Source organism: Thamnophis elegans, chromosome 11 (assembly GCF_009769535.1).
Source record: "Thamnophis elegans isolate rThaEle1 chromosome 11, rThaEle1.pri, whole genome shotgun sequence".
In the NCBI taxonomy this organism is placed as follows: domain Eukaryota; kingdom Metazoa; phylum Chordata; class Lepidosauria; order Squamata; family Colubridae; genus Thamnophis; species Thamnophis elegans.
The window spans coordinates 59,434,042-59,453,065 of NC_045551.1; the positions used below are offsets into that span (position 1 = coordinate 59,434,042).

At 38.7% G+C, this 19,024-nt stretch overlaps 1 protein-coding gene across 2 annotated transcripts in view; it reads left to right on the forward strand.

The window, feature by feature from the left end:
• LOC116514902 (kelch-like protein 1) overlaps positions 1-17,311 on the forward strand; it is a 138,060-nt gene extending 120,749 nt beyond the window's left edge. For both annotated transcript variants that reach the window (XM_032226725.1, XM_032226726.1), the window contains 3 exons: positions 13,730-13,942; positions 16,071-16,242; positions 17,252-17,311. In XM_032226725.1, the coding sequence (XP_032082616.1) occupies positions 13,730-13,942; positions 16,071-16,242; positions 17,252-17,311 (445 nt within the window). The remainder of the gene's footprint in view (positions 1-13,729; positions 13,943-16,070; positions 16,243-17,251) is intronic.
• Positions 17,312-19,024: the final 1,713 nt, after the last annotated feature.

A 19,024-nucleotide genomic window follows, 5' to 3' on the forward strand; every position in this document is an offset into this window, starting at 1 on the left:
TCTTAACAGACATTTGAGGACAGATATTCCTGTGCAACTGATCACAGAGAATTATGCGCCTGTAACATAACATCAGAAGGGATGCAGCGGCTCAGTGGCTGAGACACTGAGCTTGTTGATCAGAAAGGTCGGCATTTTGGCGATTCGAATCCCTAGCGCTACATAATGGAGTGAGCTCCCATTACTTGTCCCAACTTCTGCCAACCTAGCAGTTCGAAAGCATGTAAAAATGCAAGTAGAAAAATAGGAACCACCTTAGGTGGGAAGGTAACAGCATTTTGTGCGCCTTTGGCACTGAGTCATGCCAGCCACATGACCACAGAGACATCTTCGGACAGCGCTGACTCTTCAGCTTTGAAACAGAGATGAGCACCGCCCCTTAGAGTGAGGAATGACTAGCACATATGTGTGAGGGGAACCTTTACCTTTACCTTCATTCCTCTCCAACTGATCACGGAGAATTATGGCTCTGTAACATAACATCTGTTTGCTAGCAAACTTGCAATAACCATGGTGATAACCATGTGGCTTTAATGAAGAACGTTATAAAATGTCAGTTTTGTTCCTTTTCTTTGGAAGAATTAATATTATGTGCACACGGGAAGTTGTAGAGCGACATAGTTCCACATTGTACATCGTCTTGAGAAATCACACAACAGACCCTTATATCTTCCACAGTTTTCAGTTGACTCTTGGGAACAACCATTTGGCTCTCATTGGTAGAAGTTTTTTCACTGGAAACAGACTTTAACACTCTTTAAATACCAAGGCTACTGTGAACGCCAACTGTTGCATGGAATGTAATACCACAAACTGAGCTGTTATATGACAGTTCTGGGAACATGATTCCAGCATAGCAGACTAATATTCTATTACAGATATTTTAGGATCGTGAAACCAACCTTTTTTGTCACTTTTGAAAAAAGAAATCTCTTTATGATGTTTCCAAAGATAACTACGTTGCAAAGTGCCACTATTATGCAGAAACTCATTAGCCCTTGACAGATGGTACGGAATCTGGAGAAGTAGCTTTGTGGATGAAGTGTGTAGATATAAGTGTGTGTGTGTGTGTGTGCGTGTGTGTGTGTGTTTGAAGAAGTGTATGGGTACGTGAGTTACATGACATGGAGAGAGAGAGAGAACTTCCTTCGTCGTTTGAACGTTTATTTATTTATTATTTATTTAATAAATGTGAAGGACATCTGAACAGGAGCCTAACATGGGTAGTAATTCTACAATTGTGCAGAAATGTTAGATTTATTTCTGAATAAAAACAAGAGTGAAAATGTTACATCTTAGTTTAGTTTCTTAAATATGCTAGATAGATAAATAACAGATAACAGATGACAGATGACAGATGACAGATGACAGATGACAGATGACAGATGACAGATGACAGATGACAGATGACAGACAGACAGACAGACAGACAGACAGATAAATAGACAGACAGACAGACAGACAGACAGACAGACGATAGCTCAATCAATAGGTAGGTAGGTAGGTAGGTAGGTAGGTAGGTAGGTAGATAGATAGATAGATAGATAGATAGATAGATAGATAGATAGATAGATAGATAGATAGATACATCATAGATAGATGATAAATAGATGATGATGATGATGATGATGATGATGATGATGAAGAAGAAGAAGAAGAAGAAGAAGAAGAAGAAGAAGAAGAAGAAGAAGAAGAAGATAAGTAGGTAGGTAGGTAGGTAGGTATATAGGTAGGTAGGCAGGCAGGCAGGCAGACAGACAGACAGACAGACAGACAGATGATAGTTAAATAGATATGGGAGGGGAAGAGAGATTACACAGATAAATACAGAGCAATAGCAATAGCAGTAGACTTATATACCGCTTCATAGGGCTTTCAGCCCTCTCTAAGCGGTTTACAGAGAGTCAGCATATTGCCCCCAACAATCTGGGTCCTCATTTTACCCACCTCGGAAGGATGGAAGGCTGAGTCAACCCTGAGCCGGTGAGATTTGAACCGCTGAACTGCTGATCTAGCAGTAGCCTGCAGTGCTGCATTTAACCACTGCGCCACCTTGGCTCTTTAGCCAAGAGAAGGAAAGATTTAGTGGCTGCAATTTAAAACTTTTTCCATCTTTTCAAACATGTTTACTTTTTTATCAGCAAATAAAACACAGAAAAAGGGGGAAAAAAGATTAACAAACATCCAACACTAAGAACAAAAAAGAGGAAAGCCATGTGTACATAAAAAAATCCAACCCCAAATACCAAATACACCCAACATTAAACATTTTTTTTTAAAAAAATGGCTGAATGCTGAAAGATACATCAAAACTCTAATATATCCCCCTCCCTTTACATAACGGATCTGTAAATAGTTATAATTAAACTTTAAAACTTATTCCAAATAGAGGACTTACAGTATCCATAACCCATAATCTCAGAACACCTGTCCCAATTGCTGACCAACCAGTGAACTGCTAAATTTCGGATGAGCTGTCCAATTCTTTATCCATGTTCTCAATCTGGCAGCCTTATCAAGTTAAAATTACAATGCAATTTGATTTATTCAAGCAAAGGTCACTCACCTAGACAACTGATTTAGAGGAAGGGACTGAAGCTATTTATTTTTCTTTGTGCTATGCTAACTGATAACACAAAGACCAAGCTGTGCCAATGAAGATGAGTTCCGTTCTCAAGCTTTCTCCCAACGTTGATTCTGAAGATGGTCCAACATGGTCCATGGGGATTTATTCTTTGGTCAAGAACTCACTGCTCCCTTCTGAATTATTCAGATCTTTGGCTGTCCAGCTTAATTCCTGAATATTTTCACTCTCTTTTGTACTAATCAAAATCTTCCCAATATTTCCAACCAATGGGATTGCCATTTCTATTTGTATTTTTTTCAGGATTACTTAATATTTCATGTATTATTATTATTATACATCTTTTCTCTTACAACTACAGTATCTCCTTCAAGGTTCAGCTGCATGCTACATATTTAATGTAACCTAGGTTTGACCCTCATTTATACAGAAAATGTAAGCTATAAAAATCAGCCTTTAGCACATGGAGGACAGATTTATTGTGATGTATGCTAGAATCAAGCTGTTAATTTTTATACTGCTTAAACATTCTTGTTTATGTCTGCATACATGCATACATTTATTGTCAGAAACTCATAAATAATCTCAGCAATAAACTCAGTTTTAGTATTTTTGTATATGTTAGATATTTTTGCCTAATTTGGTGGCATTCATGAAAATCGTTAGCAGTCTAGTTTACATCAAAAGAAACTTTATTTTGACTTTTCATATATTATATATTCCTACTTTTCCATGATTCGATAGCCGTGCATCTATTTAGCAAAATGACAAGATACATCTTCTGTACTTCACTGAGATGTAGTCTATTCTCTCTCTCTTTTTTTTCTTTCTCTCTTTCGTTCCTTCTCTCTCTCTCTCTCTTTCTTTATTTTTCTTTCTTTCTTTCCATCTCTCTCTTACACACACACACGCACACACAAACACACACAGACACAAACACCATGTTTCCCCAAAAATAAGTCTTATATTAATTTTTGTTCCAAAAGATGTATTAGGGCTTACTTTCCATTTAGATATTGTTTTCAGGGAAATACAGTACTGAATGCATCCTTCTAGTTGACAATCTTAACTGGTGCTTATTTTGGGCTTATATTACAAACATCCTGAAAAATCATGCTAGGTCTTATTTTTTGGTTGGGTCTTATTTTGGGGAAAACAGGATATATGTGGTTCTTGCTTAACATCTGCCCCAGTTTCAGATTCAAAAACAGTTACTTATGATCCATACTCAAAATTATTACTGCCATACACAAACACACACACACACAGACACATGTGCACACAGGCGCACGAGCACACACACACACACACATTGTGGTTTTGTGGTTGCATTTTGGGTGCATTTCAAGGCACAGTGGTCTAAAACGAAGTCTCTTCCTCTAAGCTCTGAAGGATTGGTCCTGTTGGCATAGCTCCACATAATGGTCTTACAAGTTGTTGCTAGCCACCTGTACATGATGGCCTCTTCATCTTGATATCATTTCCATCCAAATCCTAAAGGAGATGTGATGAAAATGTTCCAGTGCTCCTTGGTGCTCTCTGATCTTGGTGTGTTTTCTTGCAGATGTTTCCCTGGGAAGGAGTAAGGTCTGCTTTCTTTCTTTTTTTAATTGAAAATTTTGAAAAAAAAAACTTTTACAAATGTTTACTTCCATCCCCCTCCCCTCCCCTCCCCACCCAAACCTCACCCCTCCCAACCTTCCCTCCCCCGACTTCCCAGAACCAAAACAGGGTATAAATCTTTAACAAAAATATTCTAAAATAAACTTAAAAGTAAAAAGTTAATATCCTCTATCATTTGAGCTTTAACTCCTCTTTGCTAGGCTAACTCTAAACAGATTATGTCATTCCTTGTTGCCTCAGTCATAAACTATGTGGAATTTCTTAGTCCCATATTTATTTTGAGTATAGTCAATCCATCTTCTCCACTCCAGTTTATATCTCTCATTGGAATGGTTCTTGAGATATGCTGATATTTTAGCCATCTCTGCTAAGTTTGTTACTTTTAATGTCCATTCTTGAATAGTAGGCAAATCTTCCTTCTTCCAGTATTACGCCACCAGCAGTCTTGCTGCAGTTATTAAATGCAAAATCAGGTTAGTCTCTATACCTGTACAATCAGTAATTATACCTAACAAAAATAACTGAGGGTTTTCTTTTGATATACTAATGGCTTGCCCTCTGTGTGGCTTGTATACTAGTGGTTTGCCCTGAGCTACGAGTATTCTCTTCTATCTGATCCCGTTATAGTAATTGTAGGTGTAAAATCAAATCTTGCTTTCATTTTCTCAAACAATAAATTTCAATACAAATACAAGCATTTGAAGTGGTTCCATTTTTTTTTTCCTTTCTGGAGTCTTTGCATCTGAAAACAAGATTTTTTTTTTATTTTATTATCATGATCTTATTTTACTTTACTTTATTATTTTTTATTTTTTTATTTAATTTTATTGTTTGAACTCCCATTTCAGTTTTTTTTTTTTTTCAAATGCAGCCACATTTGGTTACCCTGTGGTCAAAAATCATATGCAGAAATAGAGTAGATTTTTTAGCTGTGCTGAATTTAAGAAAACCAGCTATCGGGTAGATTTAGAAACACTCCTGGCCATCATTCATTGTTCCTGGATGAATTTAGCTTCCTGAAGACTTTTGCCTTTTTCTTTAAATGTGAGGTTTAAATACATAACGTGCTGAAACTGGAGTTGACATTTATTTCCTACTGAGTCATCTGGACTTCATTCATAATTCAGTATGTGAGTCTGATCTTTCGACACCTATTCTCATAATTGTAAAGCTCCCAAAAAGCTTTATTGATGATCAGTACATGAGCACAGACATTGGTGTGTATATATTTAGTGACACAGAAGAAAGAAAGAAAGAAAGAAGGAAGGAAGGAAGGAAGGAAGGAAGGAAGGAAGGAAGGAAGGAAGGAAGGAAGGAAAGAAAGAGGGAGGGAGGAAAGGAAGGGGGGAGGGAAGGAAGAAAACAAGGAAGGTCTAAGAACATTCTGTGTAGAAGTAAAACTTGCAAATCATTGCACATAGAGCTTCTTACATAGCAACAACAACAACTAATAGAATAATTGGAAATCTGTTTTTTGTTTGTTTTAAACACTGGTTTCTGGGGGGCGGATTGTTGGTTTTACATAATGAGAAATACCTTTAAACTTTTATATATTAATATTCCCTTTAGCCATCAGCATAACATATTTTGTTAGCTAAGTTGTCGTCATTCAAGGTTTCAGGAAATAAGTCACAGTGTGTTCCAATAAGATTAAAGTCAACATGCCTAGGTCTGTTGTGTCCTTTCATCTTGTCAAGATGTCACTGTGATTAATTGTGTATAAAATGAGATGGATGAATGAGCCATGTTCCATTTTTTCTCCCCAAATGTGCCAGTTTCGGCATTCCAAGTTTGGTTCATCCTCCCCTCCCCCCCTGAAGTAATTAATTAAAGACTGAATATATTCAGAACACTACAGAGAATTGTACTTAAATTTAACAAATATTAGAATAGAAAACATAGTTGGAAGGGACGGTGGAGGTCTTCTAGTCAACCCCCTGCTAGAGTAGAGTAGAGCAGAGCAGAGCAGAGTAGAACAGAACAGAATAGAATAACAGATCTGGAAGGGACTTTAGAGGACTTCTAGTCCAACCCCCTGCTTAGGCAGGATAACCTACCCCACTTCAGACAAATGATTATCCAATCTCTTCTTAAAAACTTCCAGTGTTGGAGCATTCACAACTTCTGGAGGCAAGTTGTTCCACTGATTAATTGTTCTAACTGTTGGAAAATTCTTTCTTAGTTCTATTAAATTAGATAGATATTAAAGAGGCTAAAGCCATTAGCTTGTCCAACTCTGATTCTTTGAAAAGCAAGGATAAACCCCATTAGGGGCATGTCGCCACATTATTGATCTGTTCTGCTATTTCAATGGACTGATGAAAAAGAAAGAAACATTTGATGAAAATTAATTCAAAGGCTGGTGCAGTTTCCAGAAAAATACATGCTCAGAGTTTCTGAAGAAAACTGTTGATTAATAATTCCTGAATGAACATAGTGGACACTATTTTCCCCCTAATGATCAATATGGTGAGGATATAATAAAATCCCAAGCCTTGTGCAGCACAATGTCCTGAGTTATTTAATTATGTCTTGTGAAACAAGAGGGACAATAATGCTGCCATTAAGTAGGCCTATCAGAGTGAGGGAAGAAAATAATCCATTGAGTAGTTTATCTTTTGGTATGCTCACTGCACGGTTATTACAACAATAAGTTGTGCAATAAAACCAGAATTTTGCTGAAGGAATCTTTGCATGGTAGATATTTCATTTTCTGATGCTTCATTTATTGTAACTAAAATTTTATTCCCTGCTTGGAGATGGTTTACATAGTAGTGGCCAAAATTGTGAAAACCTTTTGAGAAAAGTGTATTTTTGAGGTTTGATGGCTAATGACACGACTTTTTTTTAGTAGTACCATAAAATTATACATCAAAAGATAATTTAATCAAGAATGCAATGCAACAGAAGAAGGCGGGGCTTAGCAGTGAAAAGACGGAGTTTCAGGCTATTCCTGAAATTCCCCTATTCCGAAGGAAATTGGACGGTTCGTTTCGGACCCAAGCTGTCCCGGAGAGACAGTGAAAGGTTGGAGGAGATCCAGTGACCTCAGAGACATTCGCAAAGTCTCTGGGGGGCTTGGAGTTTAACCTCCTTTGCCAGTTCCTTCTGGATTAGCTGTAAGCTAACCGAAACTGCAGGTTGCCCCTAAGAATGGTGTGAGTGTTGTGCAGTGCAACAAAGTTTGTTCAATTATCTATATCCTATGAAAATGTATAGCCAAATAACCAGAAAAAGGAAGCACAACTTGCTTAGGTTGATATCATGTAGCTTTCCTTCATTTGATTGTAGCCAATGAGCCTGAGTGTCTAGCGAGCCAATCAGGTGTCATCTTGTTTTGGCAATGAGCCAATCAGATCACAGTAGGATTCAGTTATTGATGTCATGTATTGAAGCTGAGAGGAGGACATTTGTCAGATACAATTTTTGTGTATCTTTTTTTTCCTGTGTTTCATTTTTCTTCTTTATAACTGCTATTCTGAGAGCAAATCCTTCATGCACATTACTGCATTAAATTCTTGATTAAAGTATCTTTCCATTGATATATAATTTTATGGTACTACTCCCAAACAAATTGGTGTTATTAGTCATCAAACTACAAAAATACACTTTTCCCAAAAGGTTTTTCATAATATTGGGCACTACTGTGAAAGCAGGACTGCAGTAAAATCACATATATGCAACCTTGGAATAGATTCAGCAAAGGGGAAAATAGAGCTTTGTCCTTCTTTAGCCTGTGAACTGGATGGTGTAAAGGGAGGAAATATATGGACAAAATAAATACTATTGTTTATAAAACCGGTTTTTAGCAAGATTCATACGGAATGAATGGGGAAGGGCCTTTTGAGGTCACCCTCAATGTTTTGTCAAAGCCATTCAGATTTGGAGGTCATACAGTGATTGAAAATGTTTTCTTTCTCTTTGGATGTAACAAAAACAAACCGTAGGCATAAAACTTGTAACCTTGGTTTCTTGGAGATTTTTTTCCCTAGGGTTTATTATTATTTTTGGGCAGGAATCATATAACCATTGTAGTTTGTATACTATAGACCAGCGGTCACCAACTGGTGGTCTGTGGACTACTGGTGGTCCATGAGAAAATTTTGGTGGTCCACCAGAAAATGATTTGCATTTTTTATATTGCATTAAATTAGGGGTCCTCAAACTACGGTCCTTGACCCGGATATGTGCAATTAATGTTTGTGTTGCTGCAAAGAGTCTCCCACTTTGGGAGCTTTTTGTGCAGGTCGGAGGGGGTCAGAAATTCCAACTTGGGCTCTGCTTCAGCCTCCTGGTGTTGGGCTTTGGACAAAGGCTGGAGGGAAGCAACACTGGTGGCGAAGAGCTGGAGGACCTTGTTCCAGTGGGACTGCATCATGGCCTGGAACTGGCTGACTATCTCAGCCCATTGAGCCTCCAGGCACCGGTACCTGGCCTTGCACTAACACAGGTCTTCCCTCTGCTTGGAAACACTATCCTTGTAGTCCTCAGTGAAGTGTTTCTGCTGAGCCTCCTTCTCGGTCAGATCTAATTTGAACTGAGCCAGCTGTTTTGCCATCTCTTCTCATGGTAGACATTTGAAGACATTTCAGCAACTGCTTCCTCTTGGGGCCCTAAGGAGCCTGGGCGGGCAGGTGAGGAGTGGCAAGTAGAGGCTGGCAAGGTACCCCTCAATGTGAGTGACATTGACTTCACCACACCCACCCAGTCACATGGCCACCTTGCCATGCCCACCCAGCCGGTCATTAGACAAATCATATTAGTGATTCATGGGATTTAAAATTATGAATTTAGTGGTCCCTGGGGTCCAAAAGATTGCTGATCCCTGCTATAGACCAATAAAAAAAATACTTCATTGGATCTATCTCCAGTTGTTTTGGTTCTTCCTGCAAAGACACAGTTCTAGAAATGAAGGAAAAAGGATCGATCTTTTGATCCTCTGCACTCAATGATCATTTTATGCATCACACTGGTATTCCTCTTTCCCTCTGATTAGTTATTTATTTGCTGCTTTATTTATATCCTGCTTTTATTATTATTACTTTATAAACAATCCAAGATTGTGAACATATCTAGTAATCCTTTCATCCTCTTGTTTTTGTCACAATAACAACCTTGTGAGGTGAGTTGGGCTAAGAGAGAGTGTGTCTGGCCCAAGATCACCCACAGTGGTGAGATTCAAAACATTTTACTACCGACTGTGTGGGTGTGGCTTGGTGAGTGTGGGAATGGCTTGGTGGGTGTGGCATGGCTTGGTGGGTGTGGCAGGGGAAGGTTATTGCAAAATCCCCATTTCCTCCCGATCAGCTGGGACTTGAGAGGCAGATACTAGATGGGGGCGAGGCCAGCCAGAGGTGGTATCTACCACTTCTCCAAACTACTCAAAATTTCCACTACCGGTTCTCCAGAACTGGTCAGAACCTGCTGAATACCACCTTTGATCACCCAGTTAGATTTCATGCTAAGGTGGGACTAGAACTCACACTCTCCCAGTTTCTAGCCTGGTGTCTTAACCATTAGACTGAACTGCCTCTGTTTATGAAGTAAAGTTTTTTTAGATACAGAATTTAGTTATTTCTAAATGCAGATTTGCAAGAGCCCATTGTTGTGAAGACAAATATAGTCATCATTTACAGTAATGATTTACATCTCTTGCTAATTGTCATTATCCTGACAAATTACATATATGCCTAGAAAGAACTGAATCACATCAATAATCACATATAACTCCATTTTACTATTGTTTTCTTATCTTAAGGTTCTGGGTGATATTCATCTATCGCTTAGACAAACCCCACATAAATCAGCTTATCTATATCTATTTCTATGAGTGCATTGAAATGCCTGTTTGCATAATTTGTGGCTAGCAAACATAATATAATTTGTTAGCTGCATATAGAATGCCATGCTTCAATAGTTATATTATCTAAAACAGATGCTTTTTTCATTACTCTCACTCTCTTTTGGTGAGACAATATTTATGGTGTGGTTATTCTTGCATTAGGTCTAACTCTGGAGAGGTGAACATGATGTTCCTGGATAGTTGAAATATATCAATTGTTTTATCATTCTAAGAGACTGAGAAGTTACAATATATAATAAATTAACTGATATAAATAAATGCATTGCAAATTAAAGTATTCCACTTTCTTCCACTGACATATCTTGTACAGTAAGAAGTACCATAGATATTATTTAGATTTTTTTTCTCCACTTGGGGTATATCAGATTGATTTATTTGCCATAATATTTCCTATATAAACACCAACATAAAACAAGTAATAAAATTTCTTATAGCAGTTCTAGAGAGTCAATCTATAAAATGAGTGAGATTTTTATCTCTGTAGACAAGGGGCCAATGAAACCCCAGCTATTGTTCCTTCTATCAGGGTTCACAAACTCATGATATGACTCCTTGCCTGATAAAATATCCAGAAAATTCTGATCTCTTTTATATACAGCTGTTGCTGTCAGATCAGTATGATATAATTTCTTCAAATACAGAAAAATTTTAAGACTGTTTGAAAAATCCTAGTCATCCATCGATGACCCTACCACGAACTATAATATAGTATTATGCTTTGCTTTGCTTTATTTGTCTTAATTTTATTTTAATCTTTAAAACTTTAACTCTGATCTGTGACTGCAATAAAAGATAGAGCCAATTAATTAAATTAAACTATCAAAAATTTAAATATAAAGTTAATTGCTCTGTAGCATGGGGATATTGTCAACTTGCAAAGAATCCCTGGCCTTCTCTCTAGTTGCCATAGGCAAGAAGGGGGTAGGGAGGAACTGATGGAGCACCACAGCAGCCACAACCAGGAGCACATCCCATGCATACCATGGGATTTCTTTTGAAGCTTGGCTTGAAGCTCATGATTTAATTAGGGCATCCGTCGGAACCCTTACAAATATTCTATTTTTTTTATTTGTCATGACTGGATAATATTTTGTGACCTTTTTGATTCATCCCGCTCCCGCCTAAATTTCCAAATATTTCTCTGCTAGGCTTAGAAATAAAAAGCGATGGGTTAATCTTTGTGGCCGCTTTGGTACCATGGACAGCTCCCAAAGACAATCTGTGCTGATTACGTTACAGCTTTTGCATCAGGCTGATTTCATCTTGGACGGGAATGTCCTTTGCCTCCGTTCATTAACTATTGTTGGTAGAACATCAAGATTAGCCAGATTACTGTAAATACCCATCTGTGATGATTAGTGAATATGTTATAGTACGACTAGGGAAAAGAAAAAAAAGTCAGTTTCCAAGGCTGCTATAATAGCGCAGGGGAAATTCTGCTCCTGTCCTTCTGTCAGTGTAAATCCTGGGCAAGTTCCTTCACCTTTTGTAAATACTTTCAGACCTTGATCTTATCAAAACATCAGCCGAGAATCTACCAGAGACTAAATCAAGGGTATTTTTTTCCCCTTAAAGAAATCAATTTTGTCAAGGAGGATTAAGTCAATTACAGACCTGCAACCTTAACCATGCATTGTATCTGAACCTGTGGTACTTTTTGTAAGTTAATAGATGGCGTGGCTGCAATTCGCTCCTGTAAATATCTTACCATCATCCTTCAATCTTCATGGACTGTAACCTGATCTTGTTTGGAAAAAAAAAACCTCAATTAGAGAGTGTATCTCAAAAGTGGTGCAGGGGCCTAGAGATGGAGTTCTTACCTCACAATGAAGAGGCTGTGGGTTCGATCCTAGGTAGAGGTAGATATTTCTCTCTCTCTCTGGGCACACTGAGAATATATCTGCTGGGGAAAAAAAACTTCCGCATTGGCGACATAAAAGGCATCTCCAGCTAAGATAATGTTCCCTTTCTCCTTTGTCCCTCAGCAAACCCGTCATTCTGTCCATTTCTGCACATTCATAAATCTTTTTAATTATGGCATCTTCCGATTGTATGGTAGTAGATTTCCAAAATTGCGCATAAGTTAGTCTTGTGGCCACAACTATATGTAGGCTCAAATGCCATATAGATTTACTCATGTTCTCTGGTTTTATGCTTAATAAAAAAAGTCTTGGGTTTCCATTCCACACTTGCCCGGTAACCTCTTTTAGCCAATTTTGAATCCTTCTCCAGTATTTCGTGGCTTCAATACAAGACCACCAAATATGGTAGAATGTGCCATCCCTTCTTCCACATTTCCAACACAGTGGAGATAACCCAGGAAACATTTTGGCTGTGGGTTTGATCCTAGATAGAGGTAGATATTTCTCTCTCTGGGCACACTGAGAATATATCTGCTGGGGGGGGAAAAAACTCTGCATTGGCGACAGACAAGGCATCTGGCCAGTAAACACTCAGTTCCATTCAGTTGCCCAGACTCCACCCTGCAAGGGATTATGGGGTCGTAAAAAGAGGATGAGATGATGAGAGAGTGTATCTCAAGATAGCTTCCTTTAGAATTGGCTGAAGTGGATCCTCTCCATTGTGGAAGAATTATTTGCACGTTCGGAAACATTCACAAACTCCTTATAACTAAGATAATCACAAACATTCAAATATTATCTAGGAGAACTGCAATAGAGTATTTGATGCCTTGAAAGAAATTCCGCTTTGAAATAAAATTGAGGGAGAATGAAAAAAAAAGTTCAACAATTTTAATGACCTATGCTAAACTTGCCTCATCATTTACAATATGAAGTTGATTGCATATGAGATATAATTTAAATAGATATGTGTTCTGACCCCCCTCGTTCCACACCAAAGTACTCCAAGCCAAAGATACTTTACGGAATTTATTAATAGACAGACAGGCCTTGGCAGCAAACCGGCACAGACAAGCCTTGGCAACAATCCAGCACAGATAAGCCTTGGCAGCAATCCAGCTTGCCAAGCTCACAAGACTATTCTCCAACATTAGTTAATATGTTGACTTCTGCAAAAGGGGTGTGTGCACAAGCATTCCTTTTATAGTCTGGAGAGGAGCCTAATTGCCACCAGCTGAGTGCAATTACCTCCTGTAACTGCGTAATTGTTCCTTATGCCTATTAGCTCTCCGGTGCCGGGCATCTAGGAACAAGTCCTTGGCTCCTCCCCACTGCTGACGTCCGGATCACACTCCCTTGTCTCCTCCGCACTGGTCCAAGACTCAGGCGCCTCCTGATAGCCAACCTGACTCTCTGCGCCCTGCTCAGAGTCGGAACCTTGTCCAGGGTCCTCCACATCCTCCAAAGCCGACTCTTAAGGCCCCTTGCTGTCGGAGTCTGGTGGCAGCTCCAATGGTTCCTGCTGGGCCACAACAGATATGTATATAGGTTTGTGTATACTCACATGCACAATGAGGAGCTAAATAAATTGGGTATAAAACTGAGACTAGATACTTTTTATGGAGTGATCTGTCAGCAGATTAAGTGCTTCAGTGTCCAAAATATATTCAAGAGTGTCTGTACACTAGACACGGACATTTCCAGAATGCATATCTGAACACAATCAGGGTAATGTAGGAGAAGACTAAGAGGTTGGTTTTTTTTTCATGCTTAACAATGCTATGTTGTTTATTTTAGGTTATACTCAGTCGGTGGCCGAGACGGAAGTTCCTGCTTGAGTTCTATGGAGTATTATGATCCTCACACCAATAAGTGGAACATGTGTGCTCCAATGTGCAAAAGAAGAGGAGGAGTTGGAGTGGCCACCTGTGATGGTTTTCTTTACGCCGTCGGAGGCCATGATGCCCCTGCCTCTAACCATTGCTCCAGACTCTTGGATTATGTTGAGAGGTATCCATCTTCTATGAGTTTTCTTTCATTGGGTCTAAAGGCAAAGAAAGCCATTGATTTGAAATTGTCTTATCACCATAAAAAAAGCAAAGGGTTTGGAGATATAGAAATATAGTTTTCAATTCATTTTGGGCGTTCAAGATTAAATGATATAAGCTGGGCTTCTTTCCTTCCCTCTCCTTGACTCACTTCTTTTCTCTGTCTTTGTTGTCTTATATTCCAAACTAGCTAACAACCCAGCATTGCCCAGGTATTTATTTATAGTGGGAAAATGTCGGGACCAAATGTAATTTCTAATGTTGGATTTTCCCCCTTTCCAGAGGGAGCCCCCTTGTGGAGTACTGTGAAGCCGTTACCATGGCAACTCTACTGCACTGTACAGTAGAAGCCAGTATGGCACAACAGGATGTATCTTAACAGAACAGATTTACCCCACAGCATTTTTCTCCAGAGAGAAATCATCTGTGTACCAAGTTTGGTTAAAATCGAGTTATGCTGGAACACACCCACACCAACACATTTTTATATACATACATACATACATACATACATACATACATACATACATACATACATACATTACATGCATACAGGGAAGGTACTTGGGCATGGACAACAAAGTAGTCCCTTTGTCTTCATCTGGGATATTTTTCTTTTTTTATTATTTTTTTCCCTTCTACAACACCTTTTTCTGACTTTCCAATAAATCCTTGAAGTTACCACCCTGCCAAGTACTAAATAGATACAACCTCAATCAGCTATCCATGATTCTACATAATTCCTATTATCTTCAAACCTGGGGAAAGATCATGGATTCAATACAACTGTAGTCCTGTGCCTGATGGATTTTTGTGGATAAAGGTGTTTTATTTTACAGGCTTACCTAGCAAGCATAAGCTTTATTTTATAGGCTTTAGAACAATAAACTTCAGTATAGTATTTGCTGCAGAATTCTTTTTTTTTTTCACTCAAAGAATCTGGATGAATGCCCATCACCGCACCGAAAACAAAATACAGCCATAATGAATAGAAATTGTATTTTGTTTTTCTTTCTTTTTGTTTTCTAAAGGAGTAGCCGGGGAGTAATAGAATACTTAAAACTACCCCAGACAGACCTAGAAAGAAATGAGCATGCAGACGGAAAATCTGCCTTCATTTTATAGCTTTATTTCATCTCCTAAAAAAATGGCTGCATGCTTAATCTTCATAATAACGTGATGTGCCCCAAGGTGAAACAGGAGATACCATAAAGTTTTTACATACAAAAAGAAATCAATTTGCTAGTGCTGAGCTGAAGGTAGGAAGAAAAGCTTTTCAGCTTTCCATTGCCTGAAGCATTTTAACCTCAGCCAGAGTGAAATAATTGCTGCGAAGTGTAAGAATAATATGCATTTTAAATTGAAATATATTGACAGTTTTGGACTGTTCAATACTCTCTTAAGAGATACAATATTGGCCAAAATTGTGGAAATCATTTGAGAAAAGTGTACAGTATTTTTGAGGTTTGATGGCTAATAACACCACTTTTTTTTTTGGGAGTAGTGCCATAAAATTAGGGATGCGGTGGCTAAGATACTGAGCTTGTCAATCAAAAGGTCAGCAGTTCGAATACCTAGTGCCATATAACGGAGTGAGCTCCCGTTACTTGTCCCAGCTTCTGCCAAACTAGCAGTTCGAATGCATGTACAAATGCAAGTAGAAAAATAGGAACCACCTTTGGTGGGAAGGTAACAGTGTTCTGTGCAGCTTTGGCATTTAGTCATGCCAACCACTTGACCACGGAGACGTCTTTGGACAGCGCTGGCTCTTTGGCTTTGAAACGGAAATGAACACCGGCCCCTAGAGTCAGGAATGACTAGCATATATGTGCGAGGGGAACCTTTGCCTTTACCATAAAATTATATTGGATATTGGAGCACTGCACTATCATCTCTATCCCCTAGTCCTTCTTTTCATTAAAGTAGACATGCCCAATTTGGGCAACCATTTACCTTCTATGGCTGATTTTGGAAATATGTCCCCAAGGAAACTATTGGACCTCTAGGACAGAAAGATGTACCATGTTAAAAGTCATCTTGATTCCTAAATATGTTCTCATCTGGTATACTTTTTTTCTTTTGTTGCATAGGTATGACCCCAAAACTGATACCTGGACGATGGTAGCCCCATTGAGCATGCCTCGTGATGCTGTTGGTGTTTGCATCCTTGGTGATAAGTTATATGCGGTGGGTGGCTACGATGGCCAGACGTACCTAAATACAATGGAGTCGTATGATCCACAGACCAACGAATGGACACAGGTATCCCTCATGGTGTACTTTGCATGCAGCTGATAGCAGGCTTGGCGGGATTGGTGGATAGCTGAGACTTCCCAGCCCTGCAATTATAGCAATGATTTACTCTACAACAGAGGTGTCAAACTCAAGGCCAGGGGCCAGATTCAACCCAAGAGGTGCTTAGCTCTGGTCCACAGGGCCACCCTGGAAACAGTGAAGGACTGGCCCGTGGTGCCTCCACCAGCAAAAACAGAACTTGGGAATGTCAAGCACATCCCACCCGGGCTCTGTTTTTGGCCACAACAGCCTCCCTCTGACAGTGAAACCATAGCCTGGGAGGAGTGCCCCTGACACGAGTGACATCAATCTGGCCACACCCATCCCGGCCATACCAAGTTGGCCCCCAGGTCAAACACAACCTTGATGCGGTCGTCAATGAAATCGTGCTTGACACCCATGCTCTACAACTTCTCAAAGGTCTTATTAAATAAAAGCCAATATTGTGTGCCTAGACCAAGAAAGTGTTTTATGAAATGATGGGTTAGTCACTGAACTCCCCAGTTGTTGAACACTACTGTTGTGATTTTGTCTTTTGTTGGAATACTTGTGTTGTTCTTTTTAGTTTGAATTTGTCAGGGTTTCTTCATCTCTCTTATTTAAAATTCCAGTTCTTGTCTAGTTTGATAGGAAAACAGTTGATGAAGCTCTATTTTCCATTGTGTATTCTCTAGCTTTGTGTATCAAACAGTGAGAAGGAAAGAAGGGAAAGGAAAGGAAGAAGGGAAGGGAAGGGAAGGGAAGAGGGAGGGAGGTTTAAATAAGTTTGTCATGATTTAATATCCATGCGGAAATTCTGGATATGATAAATTTGACTACTGCTTATGCATTTTGCTAACATTTTATCAACTTTACCAAGTTCATGAATTATGAATGGTCAATTTAAACTCCTCAGAAGTACATACAGTAGCACAAACTATTAGCATTTCATCTTCACTTTTGGAACTCCAGCTTAATATTTATTTCTTCTCTGCAGATGGCATCTCTAAATATTGGACGAGCTGGGGCCTGCGTCGTAGTCATAAAGCAACCATGACATGATCCGTAATGGATTTTATTGACTTCTAAGCAGGATTTTTCCGCCAAACAAGAAAGAAAATTTTGTCAAGCAACAAGGTCAATAGATACCCTCAGCCTTCTGTTGATCACAACTCACAGACATTAAAAGGAAGAGAACAAAAATGAGGATTCAATGCCCTTTCCTATCAGTATACTGCTTTATGATTTAACAAGGGGGGGAAATCTGTTTTAGTAGCCAATCTGTGTATGTGAAAAGGAAGAAATTCAGTTACTGATCTATTGGCTATTTAAAAGAATCCAAGCAAATGACCAAATTTTCTTAAGAAATTGATGGTTTTCATAGCACTAGATATTTTAACTCCATCACAGCACACTGTCACTTTGTAAAACATAGTTATTTTTTTCTTCTTAAAAAGTTGTATTTTATTTATTTGCATTCTTTTTCGCTTAAGGCCTTATCTTCAAACATTTTAGCACTTTGCTACTGACACAGACAATAATGAGACAGGACAAAATTCTAGTTTTGTTTCCTCCTGTAATCGAGTACAAAGACACCGTTCTTTTCCGTCATTGAAAACGATTCAACATTCAACCATGATTGTTTTTCCTAATCAATGACTGGTCCTTCCACTAAATGGCTTGGATGGAATTGTGTTTCTATGGAGCATGGCGGAGCGAATGTGTTTCAGAGAGAAGAGTGAACCTTCAAACAATTGGGGTTCGATGCCATAAAGGAGAGCCAAAGGAATCTCACCCCAAATTTACCCTACTCAAGCATGTGAAGCCTTCTTTCTTTCAAAGCTTTTGAACTTCTCCTGCATGTGAGATGTATGTAGAAGACGGAAAAAATAGCAGTTTGTCCACCATTGCATCATCTAAGAGATATCACTGAGCAATTGCAAGAAAGAGACTTATTGGGACCTAGATGGGCAGTAAGAAGATTGTTTAAGAAGAGATTGGATAACCATTTGTCTGAAGTGGTGTAGTGTTTCTTGCCTAAGCAGGGGGGTTGGACTAGAAGACCTCCAAGCTCTGTTCCAACTCAGTTATTCTATTCTATTCTGTTCTGTTCTGTTCTCTTATGTTCTATTCTATTCTATTCTATTCTATTCTATTCTATTCTGGACTATTTATTATTTCTATTCCATTCTATTCTACTCCATTCCATTCATTATTTCTATTCCATTCCCTTCCACATTCTATTCTATTCTATTCTATTCTATTCTACTCTACTCTACTCTATTCTATTCATTATTTCCATTCTATTCCATTCCATATTCTATTCTATTCTATTCTATTCTTCTCCACTCCACACCACTCTACTCTATTCTATCCATTCCATTCCATTCCATTCTAATCTATTCTATTCTATTCATTATTTCTATTCCATTCTATTCCCTTACATATTCTATTCTATTCTATTCTACTCTACTCTACTCTACTCTACTCTATTCATTATTTCTATTCTATTCCATTCCATATTCTATTCTATTCATTATTTCTATTTCATTCCATTCCCTTACATACTCTACTCTGCTCTGCTCTGCTCTGCTCTACTCTACTCTACTCTACTCTACTCTACTCTACTCTACTCTACTCTACTCTACTCCACTCCACTCCACTCCACTCCACTCCACTCCACTCCACACCACTCCACTCCACTCCACTCCACTCTATTCTATTCATTATTTCTATAACATTCCATTCTATTCTATTCTATTCTGTTTGT